Source organism: Rattus rattus, chromosome 5, assembly GCF_011064425.1.
Source record: "Rattus rattus isolate New Zealand chromosome 5, Rrattus_CSIRO_v1, whole genome shotgun sequence".
NCBI classification, from domain to species: Eukaryota; Metazoa; Chordata; class Mammalia; order Rodentia; family Muridae; genus Rattus; species Rattus rattus.
The window spans coordinates 30,202,633-30,219,632 of record NC_046158.1 but is presented as its reverse complement, the minus strand read 5'-3'; the positions used below and the strand labels follow the sequence as shown (position 1 = coordinate 30,219,632).

Below are 17,000 nucleotides of genomic sequence, written 5' to 3'. Positions count from 1 at the left end.
GTCACCACAGGCCTGACGGCAGAGGGGCAGACTGCTCACTGCCAGGGACCTTTGCTGATTAAATGGCTCTCTCTGTCTCTCTGCACGCTTAGGACCTCCTGCATTGCACAGCAAGTGGATGATGAGGCATGGCATTTACATTCATTTTCAAGTGAGCTCAGGCTGGTTTGCTTCACTTCGAATTTCTCTTCAAGTTTGAATATATATATTTTTGAAATCCCTTCCTGGTGTCATTCTAGTGCATTGTTCTATTCAGCTGTGTTATTTTCTAAACAGTTAGAAGACAATTATCGGGACACATAGTCTGTGAAGTTCTTCCCAGTTGGAAATGAGTCCGTACGTCAGGGTCATTCAGAAGGTGGAATTTGCTCTCTCTCTGCTTTTTGAAAGCCTGGGAACAGTTTCCAACCATCCTCTACCATATAGCTGCCATCTAGCAGTAAAAAGGCAGTTTGCAAGAACTGATCAGGCTTATGCAAACAGCCCTGAGCGGATGTGTACGAATCCTACCCACTGGCAAAGGGAAGCACTTTATTAAAATTCTATGCAATCAACTGTGCTGATTGTGGTTTCCATAGTGATGGGGTAATGGAGGAGAGCCAAGTAATATACACCTCACTCCCCACCTTGCAGTCTGGCAAAGTAAAGTCTTTCTCTTTACGTGAAAAATTTTCATTTTAATTATCAAATGTAAACTGTTTGGATTAATGGGTTCATTGCTACTCATCAATATGCCATGCACTGCATACATCTACCCACCCTTCTACAACCTGGGACCCCCACGTTCTCCTACCATTCTTCCCTGTCCCTAAAACTTCCTGTTTGTCCCTACCCCCAACTCCTTTCTCTTCTCCTGCCTTCTGTTCCATTCAGCCCTTCTACAGGTCAACTTACTGCGTCCCGTACGTGAATGAGAAGGTGTGACTTGCTACATCTGCGTTTTTCCCCCTCAGCCCACCTTCTCTAGTCCATCCTTCTTCCATGTCTTGAACAGTACTCTATTATATAACTATACTGCATTTTCTTTACCCATACATTTATGGTCGGCCATCTGGGTTGGTTCCACATCTTGGCTATTATGAATAGTGCTGTGATGATCTTGGGGGTACAAGTTCATTTTAGTTATAAACACTCCATCCCAGATCATGTGGTACTTCTACTTTTATTTTGTGGGGAGTCTCCATCTCTTTTCCATAAGGTCTACACTCCTGTCCAGTCTCACCAAGAGTGTGTAAGGATTCTACCATTCCTTCTATTTTGATAGTGCCCATTCTAACTGGAGCGAGAGGCCATCTCAACTGTGGTTATTTTTGCCGTGCTGTTTGTTAAGAATAAAACCAAGCCTAGGAAATGTACTTTAGCCTTATTTTGTTCCTTCACAGACAAGGTCTCATTCTGTAACCTAAGCTGGTCTAGAATTTTCCTGGCTGACCTCAAATGTCTGATTCTCCTGCCTCAGCTTTGTGTGTGTTGGGACTACAGCCTTGAGCCAACACACTGTGCCCCGTTGTGGTTTGATTTTCATTTCTCTTATAATTAGTGAAAGTGAGCTTTTGTTATGTGCTTGTTGGACACTTACATGTTTCATTTTAAGAAGTACCTGTGATGTTCATCCTTTCAAGTTCCTTCTGCGTGCTGAATGTCAGTGTGCAGTTTTCCATTGGCAGATGTTTTTCTTTCTACCTTGTCTCTTAATTTTGTTTTGCTGCATCAGCATTTCTTAGTGTGCCGTGAACTCATTCGTCTATCTTGACTTTTGTTGCCTGTGTGTTTAGATTACTATCACCCCCCCACACCCTCACACACCCCCACACCAATGTCCTAAAGTACTTGCCCTGTTTTCATATTCCATGGTTTCAGACTTAAGAGTTAGTTATATCTTTGATCTAGGTTGAACTTGGCTTCTTGTTTGGTGAGAGAAAAGAATCCACTTTCATTCTTCTGCACAAGCATATCCATTTTTGCCAAATATTTGTTGAAGAGATTGACTTTTTTCCCACTATTAAATTCTTACCACCTTTGTTGAAAACTATTCATGTTGGGATGTGGCTCAAGGCCAGAGCGCTTGCCTAATATGTGGGTGGCTGTGAGTTCTGGGCATAGCATAGCACACACACACACACACACACACACACACACACACACACACACACACACACACGAGAGAGAGAGAGAGAGAGAGAGAGAGAGAGAACTACATATACATTGTTGAGATCTTTCTAGCTAAGGTCTTTAATGCCTTACTGGGAATAAACAAACCCAAAATCAGGCTACATGCCTATGCAACATAATGTGTACAGTGGCCAGGAGCAATAACAAAGCACCATCATGATCTCTAAGTCACAGAATTGTGTGAAACAGTGGAGCTGGGTAGAGCTGAGAGGAGCCTTTCAGCGAGCGCCGCCCACTTCCAGACCTGTTCTTCCAGTCTGTGGTGCTTTTGGGGTTGTACTTGATCTTGTTCTGCTCAAGTCAGCACTGAAGCAACACGGTGTCTGTCATAGCATTAAGGGTGGGTCTCAGGGCTCATCTTGCGATGGCTGAAGCCTCTGCTAACCAGGGGAGGAGGTTTTTGATGGCAAGAGAGAGAGGCTTCTTTGGTTTACTTGGTGGGAAGCAAGATTTACGGTGAGGGTTTTTGGCAACCAAACTTCTAGGTACTAAGTGCCTCGAAGTACCTAGGTACTGTGCCTCATGGGCCACAAAGGTCTTCTTTACCTCTTTTATTTTCTTTCCTCTCCATATAGAATTATTTAATTTACTCACCATTTTCCCTCCTCATAAGTTAAACCAGTCTCTCTAGACCTCTTTCTAACTATAAAACTTTAAGTCACAGCTCCAAACATTAACTTTCTTGGTCTCTCTATTGTTCTGAATTATTCTCGGTGTGACAAGGATTATTAAGAGTTTGGATATTTTAAAGCTTGTCTCTCCTACCATATGGTATGTATGACTTTCAAGCACAGGGTGAAATTGGACTTCTTTGCCACTGAATACCCATAGAGCCTGGAACAAAGTAAATGTTGAGTAAATATTGTGTGGATGAGTGAAATATGCATAGGGAATGCACTGGAAAGTCTATAGATTGCAAGGGTTGGGACCAAGGTCATCTGATAGAGCCATGAGGAATGAAACCAGATGTAGGCTAGAAGAACTATAGTTAACATTGAAGCTGCTGGGGCTAGGGATTTAGCTCAGTGGTAGAGCGCTTACCTAGGAAGCACAAGGCCCGGGGTTCGGTCCCCAGCCCCAAAAAAAAAAACCAAAAAAAAAAAAAAAAGATTGAAGCTGCTACGATTTTATTGAGAACAATCAAACTTTTTATACTTTGATTAGGAACAAATTACAATGGCAGTTGCCAGGATCAATAAAATTGTAGTTCCCAGGATACAATAAAGTATTCAAGTTGTCCGTGATATACCACGGACTTCTTTGCCACTGAATACCCATAGAGCCAGATAAATATCTAAGACCAGTTGTCCCGTAAAGCTTCCATGGTTCCTTGACTACTAAGGGAATGTACAGAGAAACACAAAATGACAGGGTTTCTTCTCTTCCTGAGGGAGTGCGTTGGTCTCTCAGGAACTAGAAGGCACATTGTACCTCAGGATCCATGGACTCTAACCTAAAAAGCCTAGGACACATGCCTGTCAGGACAGCTAGGTCAGGTCAACTCCATGGTTCCCTGCAGTTGGAAAGTGTTACAGTGTTTCTCTGTAAGTTGACCTGGTTGAGTCTCCTCTGACAAGTCAGTGTGGATGGAAGTCACTAGCTCTCAACATCCCATGATAAGGGCCCTCAAATTTTTTCCCAGCTTAGGCACAACTGTTTTCAGTAAAGGTTGATACAGTGAGGAGTCAATAGTAGACTGGAAGACAGCTCAGTGGCCGAGTATGTGTTCAGCTTTCCTGAGTTCATGGGTTCAACCCTTGGCACCAAGAGCAAGCAAATAGTAAACACTGGCGTTGGGACAGTTACATGGTGACGACAGCCTCAGGAATCCTTTGTTCTAAGCCCTAGGGAGAATGAACCAGCTGGAACACTGCTAACTCCACGTCTGCCTGTTGCCTCTAATCTTTACCCCGCAAGGCGAATGCTGGTGACAGTAACTATGTATTTGGCTTAGTACTGGAAGTTCTTACATAGGTAAAATAAACTCATAAAAACAGTGGGGATGTAGTGAGCGTGATGGGAGAAGCAAGGTTCGCCACCACCTTCTACTTGTACGTGGTATGTTAGCACTTCCCTCTCGAATGGCTTTCTCTTGACAAGGCGTCAAGGTTTTCTGCCTTTCCCTCCAAAAGTCTATGTGGTGGGTAAATCCTCTTCTCATTCCCAGCCACACTGCCATAACACAAGAACCATTCTACTCTTTTGAAAACTATAAACTGCTTCTCGTTTATAGGCAAATGTTGAGCAAAGTCCTTACTACTGACACACACATGGACACCAACTGCTTCTTGTGTGGTTGCTTCCCCAGTTAAAAGTCTCTTGTTCTTAACCATTTCACAAAACAGTCTCATAGTAGCAGACATCACTGTTGTATGCTCTCTAATGTCAGTCCCAGACTCTCTTCCCTTTTGTTTTATCATGGAACAGATAAAACCATTTTCATGAGCATTCTGAAATGAACTATGTACTTCTTATTACCTTCAACTCAGTTACCAGAATAATACTTATTCCAAGGGTCTGGTCATGGTGCCAGCCATTTTCAGAACTCTATTTCTGGCATCATCATTAACTTGTTTCTTTTGTGTTTTGAAATTGGTGGAATTCAGCAGTGTAGGAATACATGGACAAAAATGTGAATGTGTGTTTTTATATTCATGTTCTCATGTTCCCCCCCTCTCAGGTTTTGCTGTTTTTCAAGACAGGGTTTCTCTGTGTAGCCTGGGTGTCCTGGGACTTACTTTGTAGATCAAGCTGGCCTTGATCTACTTACCTCTGCTTCCGAGTGCTGGGATCAAAGGTGTGCGCTCTGACTCTTTTTCATCTTTTTCCCTTTAAATCAGTCAAGATCCAAACAGTTAATAGTCACTACTACATATGAGGAATGCTACTTCCGCCGTCAGTGGAGTTTTCAGTAAAACCTACAGTAGGAATATGATGGATTTTCTTATAATCTGCAGGAAATGTTTGATGTTATATTAGATGAGAATCAACTTGAGGATGCCTGTGAACATCTGGGAGAGTACCTGGAGGCATATTGGCGTGCCACCCACACAAGCAGTAGCACCCCTATGACCCCATTGCTGGGGAGGAACGTGGGCTCCACAGCTCTCTCACCGTATCCCACAGCAATCTCTGGACTACAGGTACTACATTTCCTTTCTTTTTTGGCTTGTAACTTTTGCAACCTTATTTTCAGGGTCCAGTAGAGAATTAGTTAAGATGAAGACTCCAGTTGTTAATCTGAAGAAGCAAGAGAGGAGGGCACTGCATTTCTTTTTAAAAACACAGGGAGTTAGAGAGATGGCTCAATATTAAAGAACACTTTTTATGCTGGCTGAAGGACCTGGTATAGTTCCCAGCAACCACATGGTGGCTCACAACCATGTGTAACTTCAATCCGAGGAGATCTGACCTTCATGGGTGCCAGGCACACATGTGGTGTGCAGACATATAGGCAGGAAAAATATTTCTACTTATAAAATAAATAAACTTAAATTTTGTTATAATTAAGAAATCTAAACCTTACCCTGATCCTGACCTGTCATTGAGAAAGTCTGCTCTCCCCATAAGTTTCTTGTTATGAAGAATTTTACTGTGAAGGGACAATGAATCTCACCTAGATTTTTAAGGACTCTGAAATCTCTGGTAGACTTACTCGTCAGCTATTTTTACAGTAATAGTAATGCACTTACTCTCAACTGCATGGTACCATGGACAGCACTTCAGCGCAGCTCAGCCTCCAGGCTGCCTTAGCTGTTCTTGTTCCACAGGTGTTGAACCTGCCCGCCATCTTGTACAAACAGAATGAGTGAGCAGATTTGGGAATGATGTCAGGTTCCTGTGTTTCTGGGCGGTATCTAGGGGCCTTCCTTGGTCAGCATAGGGATTTTGGAGATAAGCGCAAAGGACGTCAGAGCTCATCTCTCCTGCTCTGCTGTTTCAGTCAGAACTAGAAGTTGGATGCCAGAGGCCTGGTGATACAAATTGAGTCCTGCCTCCCTGCAGTAATAATTATTCACCATTTATCAAGCAGCTGGAATGGATCCAAGCTCCGAGCTGAGGCATATACAGTCAAACGAACCTCTTGGCAACATGACTGGTTTTGTTTTAATGGGTTATAATGATAGCCATAATTGAAGATTTCGTAGAGTTAACTCTAAGCTAAATGGCACTCTCTGAAATTGTTATTATAACTACATTACTCCACTGCAGACAGCACCTTGGTAAGCAGAGAACCTGCCAAATAAATGAATTTCTCCCGACACTAGAAACGAACGTAGGAAATGGACGATGGTAAAGGTTAGCATGTCTGTAGGCACCAACACCATTTCTTGCCTTGTTTCCTTCGGGTACGCTGGTCTAAGAGTGACATTCCTATTGGCTATGGCTAACTCTGGATGGAAATAAAGGGAATGAGTGAGTGACCCAGTAAACTGCGTAGTGCTGGAGGGTCTAATGGTGGGTATTGTTTATAAAACATAACCCTATGACTTCCCACATACAGTAGCTCTCCCTAATGAGTTCACTTGGTGCCTTTATCCTGTGGCCTACTTCTCCCGGTAACCAAAGGTGTCTGACGGCATGATCTGTGACCCACTAATGAGTTTCCTCCTGTGGGAAGCTGAAGAGGTACCTGGGCCTTGGTTGCATCATGTTCCTGCTCTGTAATCGATGTGACCTATCTAAGCTGGTAAACAGAAACAGACAGGCACTCTTTAAGTGAGGAAAAAAAAGTTAGATAATATATTTTGGGTCATCAAGTAACTGCCTTAAGATGTTCATTTCAATTTATAATCTTAAGGAATGTGGCTTATATCTGAAGATTGAGCTTCATATCTGAGTCAGACTCAGAAACAAATGCATTATTTAATGGATAGTGCAAATAGTAATTTCATTCATGTTTTGAAAGCTATAAGGAATATTGATCTAGGGCAAGATGAAGTAAACATATAGTGAGCCCTTTTGGAGGAGAAATACTTTTATGAATTCATGAAAAGAATCAAATAATAGATCCTATTCTAAATTTTATCTCCAAATGATAAAATAATCCCATTTTTTCCCAATGGAGAGAACTATTAAACCTATCTAAATAGATTTAAGTTCTATTTAAGAGTTCATTTTCAGTCCTTGTGTTTCAATAGGAAGCACAGTCATTCAAGATCATAGGCTTACACTCACAAACTATCAGTAACAAAGCATCTATGTATGTTGTTTCCCAAAGAAAAGGGCCAGGTATTCTAAGCAGAACATTTGTGAATCAAAATGCTTTATTAGGTCAGACAGCAGCTCGCTTTATAGCCCCTGCTATTGCACATGCATTACCATGTTTACTGAATGAAGCTGACCTCTAACCTTTGAACTGTCTGATATTTTTAGAGTCAGCGGATGAGGCATAGCAACCACTCTACAGAGAATTCTCCAATTGAAAGACGAAGCCTAATGACCTCTGATGAAAATTACCACAATGAGAGGGCCCGCAAGAGTAGGAACCGCTTGTCCTCCAGCTCCCAGCACAGCCGAGATCACTACCCTCTGGTGGAAGAAGATTATCCTGACTCATACCAGGACACTTACAAACCCCATAGGAACCGAGGCTCACCTGGGGGATGCAGCCATGACTCCCGACATAGGCTTTGAGGCTGCCCAAACAAACAAACAAACAAACAAACAAAAATCATCTGTTGACAATTTGCCATAGTACTGCTAAGATAAACCAGTCATCTTAATTTGGCAAGCATGGCACAGTATCTGCTGTGCGGGTGGTCTGCTGTCGTTTGATGTAAGGGGCAAGAATTAAATAGAAGTACATTATGCCCTTGAGTCTAGGAGGGTATTAGATACCCGTCATATAGGTATTTTTAAGTGCTACATTTACATGATAACAGTACCTTTTGTTTTCTTCATAGATTTTAGACACATCAATTTGTAATTTAGGGTACTGATCAAGGCACATATAAAATAATTTCCCGTGTAGGAAATTCCAAATGACCAGTTCCAGTTGGAACCAATTTATAAACCAATTCCTGTTGGAATTTGGGTGAATTGACTGGAAAGTCTACCTGAGCATGTTGAAATCAATTGAAAAAATCAGAGAAGAAAAAAATACCCAATAAGGAAATCAAAATACTAATAGAAACCAAACCCAGCTATGGTATTTGTTTGCTGGAAGCTAAATTTACACTTCAAGTTGGAATGTATAAACATTTTAATAATGTTGCCGGAATGGCTTTTCAAACTTACCAAATATATTGATAGTGCCAAAAAAAAAATCTCAGAAATCTTAATGCAGAAATTATATAATCGCCTCAGATTTTAATATTTTTTATTTTTCCTGATATAGCTGTTGTATTCAAAGTGTTTTGCCTTCTGTTCAGTCAGTACTGTTAGCCAGTTTGAAGTTGACAAAATCCAGGGGATATTTGAGAATGATAAAGAGAAGCCCTAGCACGGACAGTTCCAGAGAGTGGAGAATGAGGTGTTGTTCCTTCTGCAGTCAGTCTGCACACAGCTGCACACATCTGGAGACCCGGTGTCAGGTAGCAGAGATGTGGCAGGGCCTCTCTGGCTACAACGGTAATTGGCTTCAGGTGGGAAGTCGTCCATCATACAGCACACCGACATGGGCTTAGGAGCTGTGCCAGCATGGCTGAGTGTCTTTCCCTCACTTCAGCCAGTCTCCATCTTTGAATATAATGAATGTTTTGACCCTGCATCACACTTCTTTTATGTTTCATGGGCATAATCAAATTAGGTACTGAAAGTTATGTTTTCACAAAATAATTAAGAAAACTTAAAACACTGAATTAAAATCTTGCAGAGAAAGAAAAAAAAAACCCTCACAGAATCAGAATATATTTATTCACTAAAAGCAAGACAGTTTCAATACACGGCATTAGAGAGAGTTGAGAGACTGCTCGGTTCCATTGATAGTGAACAGCCTTTAGACTTCCATGAGTGTATTTATGGAATTGGTGACCTATGTCCTATATTATTAAAGACAGCTTTAATCCAAGAAATTAGTGAAATTGACCCTTTGAAACAAATGTCTTTCTGAAAGGGCTTGTTTCTGAAATGACGCAATACATGTGTTTTCTAAAGACCCAATTGGAGCTAGACATTAAAGTCTCTTTCTACTAATGCTTTGAAGTCAATTTCCGAAACAAGTATAATTAATAGTATGTTAATTTCTCCAAAAAAAAAGACATGGGTCCTCAAAACTGTGTACCAGTTCATTAATTTTCCTGATCAAGAGTCTAAGTTTCATATTCTTAATCAGTTATCCTATCTCGGATCCCATCAACCCATTGTCTTGACTGTATGTGCAACCCGTTATGAACCTGCTTATCTGATAATGAGGCTGCCTGAAATTTTGTAAGTAATCTCAACCATTTGATACATTTAAACACGGGCTCAGTCAAATTGACAAGCTAACATCTGACACTGGCTTGTAAAGCTCTTTTGTCATCCAGCGAGGCTTACAGAATTTTCTGTTAAGACATTTAACAGAGCTGTATTCATTGGGCTCTTTAATAAGCATATAATCTTCCATTACCAAATACTTTGTTAGAAGACAGAAGAGCATTTTTCCAGCCAACAAACTATATTTATTACATGTATAGCACATATTTGCATGAGAAAGAAAAACATTAGCCAAACATTTTCCTGTATGCTTTACTGGTTTCTTGTTTGTGCGCATTAAAGCATTTAATTGCAGAGAGTGCACTTGGGTGTATAAATTTAGAATAGATTGCTGTTGAGCCTTTTCTGCAGTAGCATTAGCAATTTGGTCATTTAACTACTTTAAGATATTTATATTTTATGGTGCGGGTAGCTGTAACAGCATTTACATATATTTCCTAGTCAACAAGGCTACCTTTTCTTTCAACTTTGAAGGGTCACTTGTTTTGCAAGCCTCTCCAGCCCTTTTCTCCCCCACCCCCTGCCCTGCCCCTTTGGCTCTCCATGTCCTGCTGAAAGATGGAGGCCCCATGTGATCCGTGCACAAAACTCACCCATCAGTTGCCATCAAAAGTCCATACCTAGTTTGCTTTGCAGTTCTCTTAAAAAGCTAGCTATGTTGGGAAAGGGTAAGATATATATTCTTGATGAATATATTTACTGTTTCACTTTAATTCTGCATACCTTTCGTCTTCCTCCTATAAGTTTCTCTCCTTCAAATGAGGAAGGGATTAAGATTCCTCCTCTCTTTTTAAAGGCTCAGAGCTGCTTTGTAGAAATGACTAAAATCCAGATATATACTAAATAAAACGTTTCACTTTCGCCAAGCATACCAAGAACCTCTAGGGAATGCCTATCCCACAAGTACTTTGCTTTAATTCATTTCACTCAAAACGGCAAATGATGAGAAGCAGGAGAAATATTTCTATATCATCTGAGGCTGTTTTCACTTCTAGAGTAGACCATGATAGAAGTCTGTGAGTTTTCACGGTATATAATAATGCAGACTCATGCAACAATGTGGACATGTGGTCCTGGAAAAAAGAGGAAATGCTACTTGTGGGTCCTTTTGCTTGTTTCCAAGACTACGAGATGACTACAGTATCATAACCAACACTGTTACCGTGTTTATGCTAACACTTAAAACAACACATAGTGGTATTTACAAACGACTGTGATTCTCTCCCGCCTTTATATGGCTCTACTGGGCAGAAGATTGGAATTGTTAGCAATTAGACTCACGGTCTTTCCTAAAGAGTCTCAACTGTGCGACGGTACAAATCATTGCATTTCATCCTCAAGGGAAGTCTGAAACAAATCAAGACAATTATTTGTCCCACTTTAAATGATCTGTGATTCGCTCCAATTATGATTGCTGTTTGCAAAAAAAAAAATGTATTTTTAGAATGTTAACGTCTTTTCATACCTGCATACTTGAACTTGTCTTTTGTGTGGGGGCCTTAAACTTCATAGTAGAGAATGGGGGCAGTGAAAAGGGAAAGGGAAAGAAGGCAAGGAAGCTTCACAAAGGAGAGTGTGCACTCTTCAACTCTTTCAGTGAACATATCCCAAACGTTGAGACACCGCACGTCAGTGAAGAATGTTTCTAGGCAACCTTGATTTGCAAGCTAGTATATTTTCTTATATAATTTTATTTTGGTATTTGCTAAAAACAAGAAAAAGAAAGAAAGAACACAACACCACCATACAAATTGCCCTCTACAATGATACGTATACTACCTCTTTTCTAGAGAAAACGGTCCGTGTTTGGAGGGGAAAGTCCTGGTGAGGGTGTCCATTCTCCCAGCCGGGCTGCAGGGTTGGAAGTGTTCAGACAAGCCTGCCCTTTAGAGTTCACGCTGTTTTCAAATGCTCCCAGCATGCTCTCATTTCTCTGACGTCAGCGAGGTTTTCTTGAAATTGACCCATGGCTTATCATGATGTGAGTTTAATTTAACAAGAAGCCATCCTAGGGGACTAAGCAAAGTGAAAGGAACTACCTCGTGCAAAATGTAGCCTCTAGCTCAGGTCTAAGGAAGAGAAGTCCAGAGACTAGGTGTTTAAAGGCAGAGTTGGTTGATCCTAGACTTCTAGGGGTACTAAGGGCATGCTATGGCCACTTACTGGGTAAAAGATCTGCGTTATCTGGAACGCCCATGTAATTGGAACAAACCTCATATCAACATTTCAAATAAATGATTACATAACCCTTATTCCTTTATATTTGCCTTCATCTCTCATGACAGCGTTACATTTTTTAATTATATAAAAGTAATCCTTGGATGGCTGTATGAGTAAAAACTACAGAAGATCGTGTAATAAAATCTGCTTCATTAGTTCCTCACATCTTTAAATAGTGTCAACACTGTAACTGTTAATTAAGTCACTCACTCCAGCGGGGTCTACTTTGGCAAACAACAGTCCTTTGCTTTTAAATGACGATGACCGAACCAGGCAACTTAAGTGCTGTTGAACGGACATTGAGAATAACTTCTTGTTGAGTTAAGCAATCCAGTTTATCAAAATAGTAAAACTGGCTTTTGTGGGCAGACAGCTACAGCATTCAGAAGTTACTCTTTAAGGTTTCACCGTTTGTTAAAAGGACCTTTCTCCAATGAAATCATCCTCTGATAGCAATGTCTTTCCTTGTGGATAATTTAAGACAAAATGCTGCATGTAGTGATGGTATATTATGAGACAATTAGGAAGTATCTCAGCAGATAATCTTAATTAAGGGCTGTAACTCCTATTTGCCATAAATACATATAAATAAGAGGAAATAGTGCTAAGACTTGGGGAGTCTTAACTTTTCATGAACCTTTCTTTTTGGTGGATGTAAGATATTCACAGAGAGATGTAAGAAAATGTTACCAATGAATTTATTGTAGTTTAGGGAATTCGCTGATTCTTCCTAGTTTAAAAATCATAAAGAGTTAAAAAGAGAACCAAGAACAGTAGAAGATCTTTAGCTTTTCAAGAGTCTTGGGTTATATTTTAAACATTTAAATCTCCCAACAAATGGCTCGATCTGTATTTATGCAGGGGCCTTTCTTGGCCTATTTGCACACGACTTCATACACTTCACTGAAACCAGGATGAATTCCATACACACAGAGCGTGGGGGAAATCAGTGAGAATTCTGCTCGCACGGGGTGGGGACGTCATGGATGCAGGAAAATCGGTGTGAATTCCATACACACAGGGTGTCACAGGTGCAGGGGAAATTGGTATGAATTCCATTCACAAGGGAGTGTCACGGATTCTGGGAAATCGGTGTGAATTCCGTTCGCATGGGGGGTGTCACACATGCGGGGTCATTAACGCTATATTGTTGCATTCTATTTTTCATATGCCTTACAATATTTTCTGGAACGTTATTAAAATGAAAGCATTTTATTGCCAAAATAAATCTATGTTGTTACTTCTGCATTAGCAGTAGAAAAATAATGTAGCAAAAAAAATATATATTGTACAGTACAAAATTATAATATATATATATTTTGCCAATAAACGAAAATAGATTGAGGAGAAAGAAGCACATTTGTTATAGCACAAACTTACAACAGAACCCACTGTTAAATCTGGCAGACCTGTTTCTAGATGTACGTAGATTTGGTTCTCTTTCTTATCAGATTTATTTCATCTCTCATATTTGTAATTGTGCTGCTTGATACTTTCCAGCAATTTATTTCATAGCCTTGCAACCTGTGAGTGTCATTTACTTATTTTGTTCCCTTACATAAAGCATATGAACTTCATTTTGTGTTACGACTCCTACTCTATTACTGTGTTTTCTGTTCCCGTGTCTTCTCCTTTGGTAACAGATGGCACAGCAGGTGAGCTCACAGGGCTCCTCTGGGCTTTGGATGTTCGAAAGTTTATGTTTATTTTTTTCCCAGCCTCAAGTTAGAGATCAGTAAAATGTCCCCATGGAAAAATATGAAGTAGGGATTCCATTGCTTTGTACCTGATACTATTTGAAGCATAAATAAAGCCATTAGTTGTATTTTTAGGAGGTGGGTGGGATTTAAAATCTGATGCTATTAATAGGAAACGTACTAAAAATAACTATGGCAAGATGGTAGTAAAGGATCCCCCCTATTCCGAGGGCTGTTGATATCCCAGGCTATTCCTATGTCTCTGCTGATGTGGTGGGGGGAAATGCCTTTGTCAGATAACTTCCTTTTTCCTTTGGGTGTTTATTTTAATAATCTGTCCCTTTCGTTTTTTTGTTACATAGATATGCGTAGCGTTCTACAAGGCATGCTGGGACAAATACACTATGCAAATGTACACCGTGCTGCATGCTTGGCTCTCCCTCTGCTTTAGCGGCTTAAAAAAAAAAAAAAAAAAAAAAAGAGAAAAACAAAACCGTGGTGTTATTTTTGTGAACAAAGACATTTAAATTTAACGACAAAAAAAAAGTGCAGAGTGCATGCATACAGTATCCTCATTTCTATGGGTTGTTTTATGGAATTTAAATGTGTACAAAGACTGCATTAATTTTTTCTTTTATATAATAAATGAAAAAAAAACCACTGAAACTAGCATTCTACCTTTCATTTATATTCTGGAAATATCTATATTCTGGAAATATACGGAGATTTCAAAATGCTGGAAATCGTAAGCAATATTCCTGCAGCTTTTAATGGAAAATAAATTTATATATTTACTCTTTAAAGAAAAAAAGATTCGATGAAGTGACTGTTTCCTGGTTATTCTGCTAGACACTACAAGTTACCACAAAAGACTGTTGTATTAGGAAAGAATGCATAAATTGTACACACATGTAAGAAGTGGACCATACCAAAATAAATGTGTGAAATAAGCCTGAATATAGAAAATATACTAGATAAACCTTAATGTTCTCAAGACACCCTTAAATGGTGAATGTAGCAGTTGCCAAAAGTTTTCAGAATAACAGGTCTGGAATTACATGACTGGTATAGAGATTATGACTGGGCCCTTCACACACACCCCAGACTTGGTTGCCTATGCTCGGTAACAGGACTGGAATTGGACTTTTATCTCACTGTGGTACACAAGAAGCTCAAGGGAAATATGTAAGATATCTGTAGAATTCAAATTATATGGTGATGTGTTATAGCCACAGGCTTTATCACGTTGAATTCACGTGAGCTCCCTGAAAAAGCAGGCAGTGTAAGTTAACAGAACCAACTAAAGAAAACCAGAAGCTCATTGTCATCCCTTTCCTCTGGAGTAATCTTTTCTAAATATAAGCATCAAACACTCTCCAGCCCAAGTAGTAAGCTGAATGAAGCATGCAAAGTGCTGAGTAAGCACAAGGCGTAGGCTGTGTGAATAATTTTGTTATTGGAGGGGTCTTACCTAAGACCACCCCAACAATCAGCCAACAATCTGAAACTCCCAGGAGGAAAACAAGTTCCTTGCTGTTGCATTAACAAGGTATACATGAAACTACCTCTCCTGTGCTTAGCACAATTGTACTGCACCGTAGAAATTTCTTGCCTCTTCCTATAGCATACAAGGTCAGAACAGTAATTTAACTGTGGACTCTAACCACTGCCTTCCAGCTATAACTATGAGTTATTCAACGTCCTTGTGTTCAGATCTGCTGTCATATCCTCTTTGTATGACCAATACGTTTCTATTAGATTTAGAATATTGCAAATTATTAGTGATGTCTACTTCTTGTATTCCTTTGTGGAACATCAGACTTGTTGCAACAGGAGGTTGCTCTCTTGGTCTAAGGATTGTCCTTGCCCCTTTAAGACTGGTCTCAATTGGGGCATATTCTTGGGCTTCGCTCCTTTTTAACACCCAGGCATCTACTGATATATTAATGATTCCTGATCCTTTTAGGTAGTTATCCGGAGATTCTTTTGCAATAATCCTGGTATGGTTTTTCATCTAGAAACTATTACTGGCCAACAACCTAGGGTTTCATCCTATATAAGTCATATGGAGCTAAAGACTCTGCTTCCCTAATTCTAGCCTCTCTGACTATGAAAACACAGAGCTGTGTCTTCATGGTAAGAGGCTGTCCTCTCATTTGGCTGTCCACTCCCTCTGGAGTTGGCTGGGAATCGTTTTTGCTAAGGGGGAAATACAGGTAAAGCTCACTGTTTCTCGTTAGTGAGGGATCACCATCTATAGGCTGTTTTCCAGTATCTGGAAACAGTTGTTTCTCGTGTTGTATCCAGTATTCTGCTTGTTAACAATAGAATGGTCCAGCACAGGCTTTACTCTCTCCTGTCCTGAAGCAGAAGTCTTTCATGGCATTTTGTTCATGACTTTATAAAAATTGATAAAATATTTAGAAGGTTTCAGAAGGAAGAACAGAAAGGTTGATATCCCCCATTAAAGATGCCCAGTCACATCTATAGTCAACAATTTTGTATTTTGTCTATTAAAGTCAGGCAAGATTCTACTAGTCAAATCCATCTCCCTTTTCTGTGAGGGACACTTAGAAAATAGTCTAAGAGACCATTTCCTTAATAGAGTTCTAGCCTCACAAGTAAATATGGGTCTGACATACATTAGTAAGTTGCCAAAGACATGTGGGGATTTGTAAAATGACTCAAGGATTGCTAAAATCTCTGCCTACACTGGATGACAATGGAAACACTAAAGAGTTCATGTAAGTTGGTTATGCAAACATTGATTTTCTAAGCAGCCTACAGGCTATTAAGTATATCCAGATATAATATAAATATATGTAGACTAGTCTAATGACTTTATTCTCCTTTATGTATGCCTCCTTTAAGACTGGCATTTGAACACAAGCTCCCAAAGAAGATGGAGAACTAACCCTCTTTCCTATACTTTGAGATAAGACAGTACATGGTTAGGAGTCAGGTGGAGTACAGTGCTTCATTTCCCGTGGCTGTTGAAGATACCCAGAACAGCTCAAAGACCTTTCAGAAGTCTCCCGCATTTTTCCTTCCCTTTTACAAACTGAAGTTGAAGAGAATAGAAAGAAATGACACTTTTTCTTTATTTTTGTGGAAGAAGTAGACAATCCCAGCTTCTCTTTTAGTCAAAACTATCACAGTTGTCAGTTAACCTCAGGAATCAACACTATGCTTCTACATCAGGAATACTGAGACCTAGAGTCTAAGCTACTCAGCTAAAGGGAACTAAAGTAAGCAAAAACAAAACACAGGCAAGAACTCTTCGGATCAAGGTCGCCAGCGATTACTAATAATTCCTGCACTGGGGAGGGGGTGGGGGGTGCAGGGCTGGACATTCACATACCCAGAGGCACAACTGTTCAAACTTTAGGCAAGAAGAATGATGACAGCATTTGACCATCTATTTAACAGGAAGGTGACTCCTGAATGAGAGAAAACGGCATTTGGACCATATCATGAAGACCAGTGAGTTTC

At 40.0% G+C, this 17,000-nt stretch overlaps 1 protein-coding gene across 3 annotated transcripts in view; it reads left to right on the top strand.

Annotated features, from left to right (window-relative positions):
* The window catches only part of Cacnb4 (calcium voltage-gated channel auxiliary subunit beta 4), a 246,132-nt gene extending 235,069 nt beyond the window's left edge, over positions 1-11,063 (top strand). For all 3 annotated transcript variants that reach the window (XM_032903284.1, XM_032903285.1, XM_032903286.1), the window contains 2 exons: positions 5,130-5,315; positions 7,549-11,063. In XM_032903284.1, coding sequence (XP_032759175.1) covers positions 5,130-5,315; positions 7,549-7,809 — 447 coding nt within the window. In that variant the 3' untranslated portion in view covers positions 7,810-11,063. The remainder of the gene's footprint in view (positions 1-5,129; positions 5,316-7,548) is intronic.
* Positions 11,064-17,000: the final 5,937 nt, after the last annotated feature.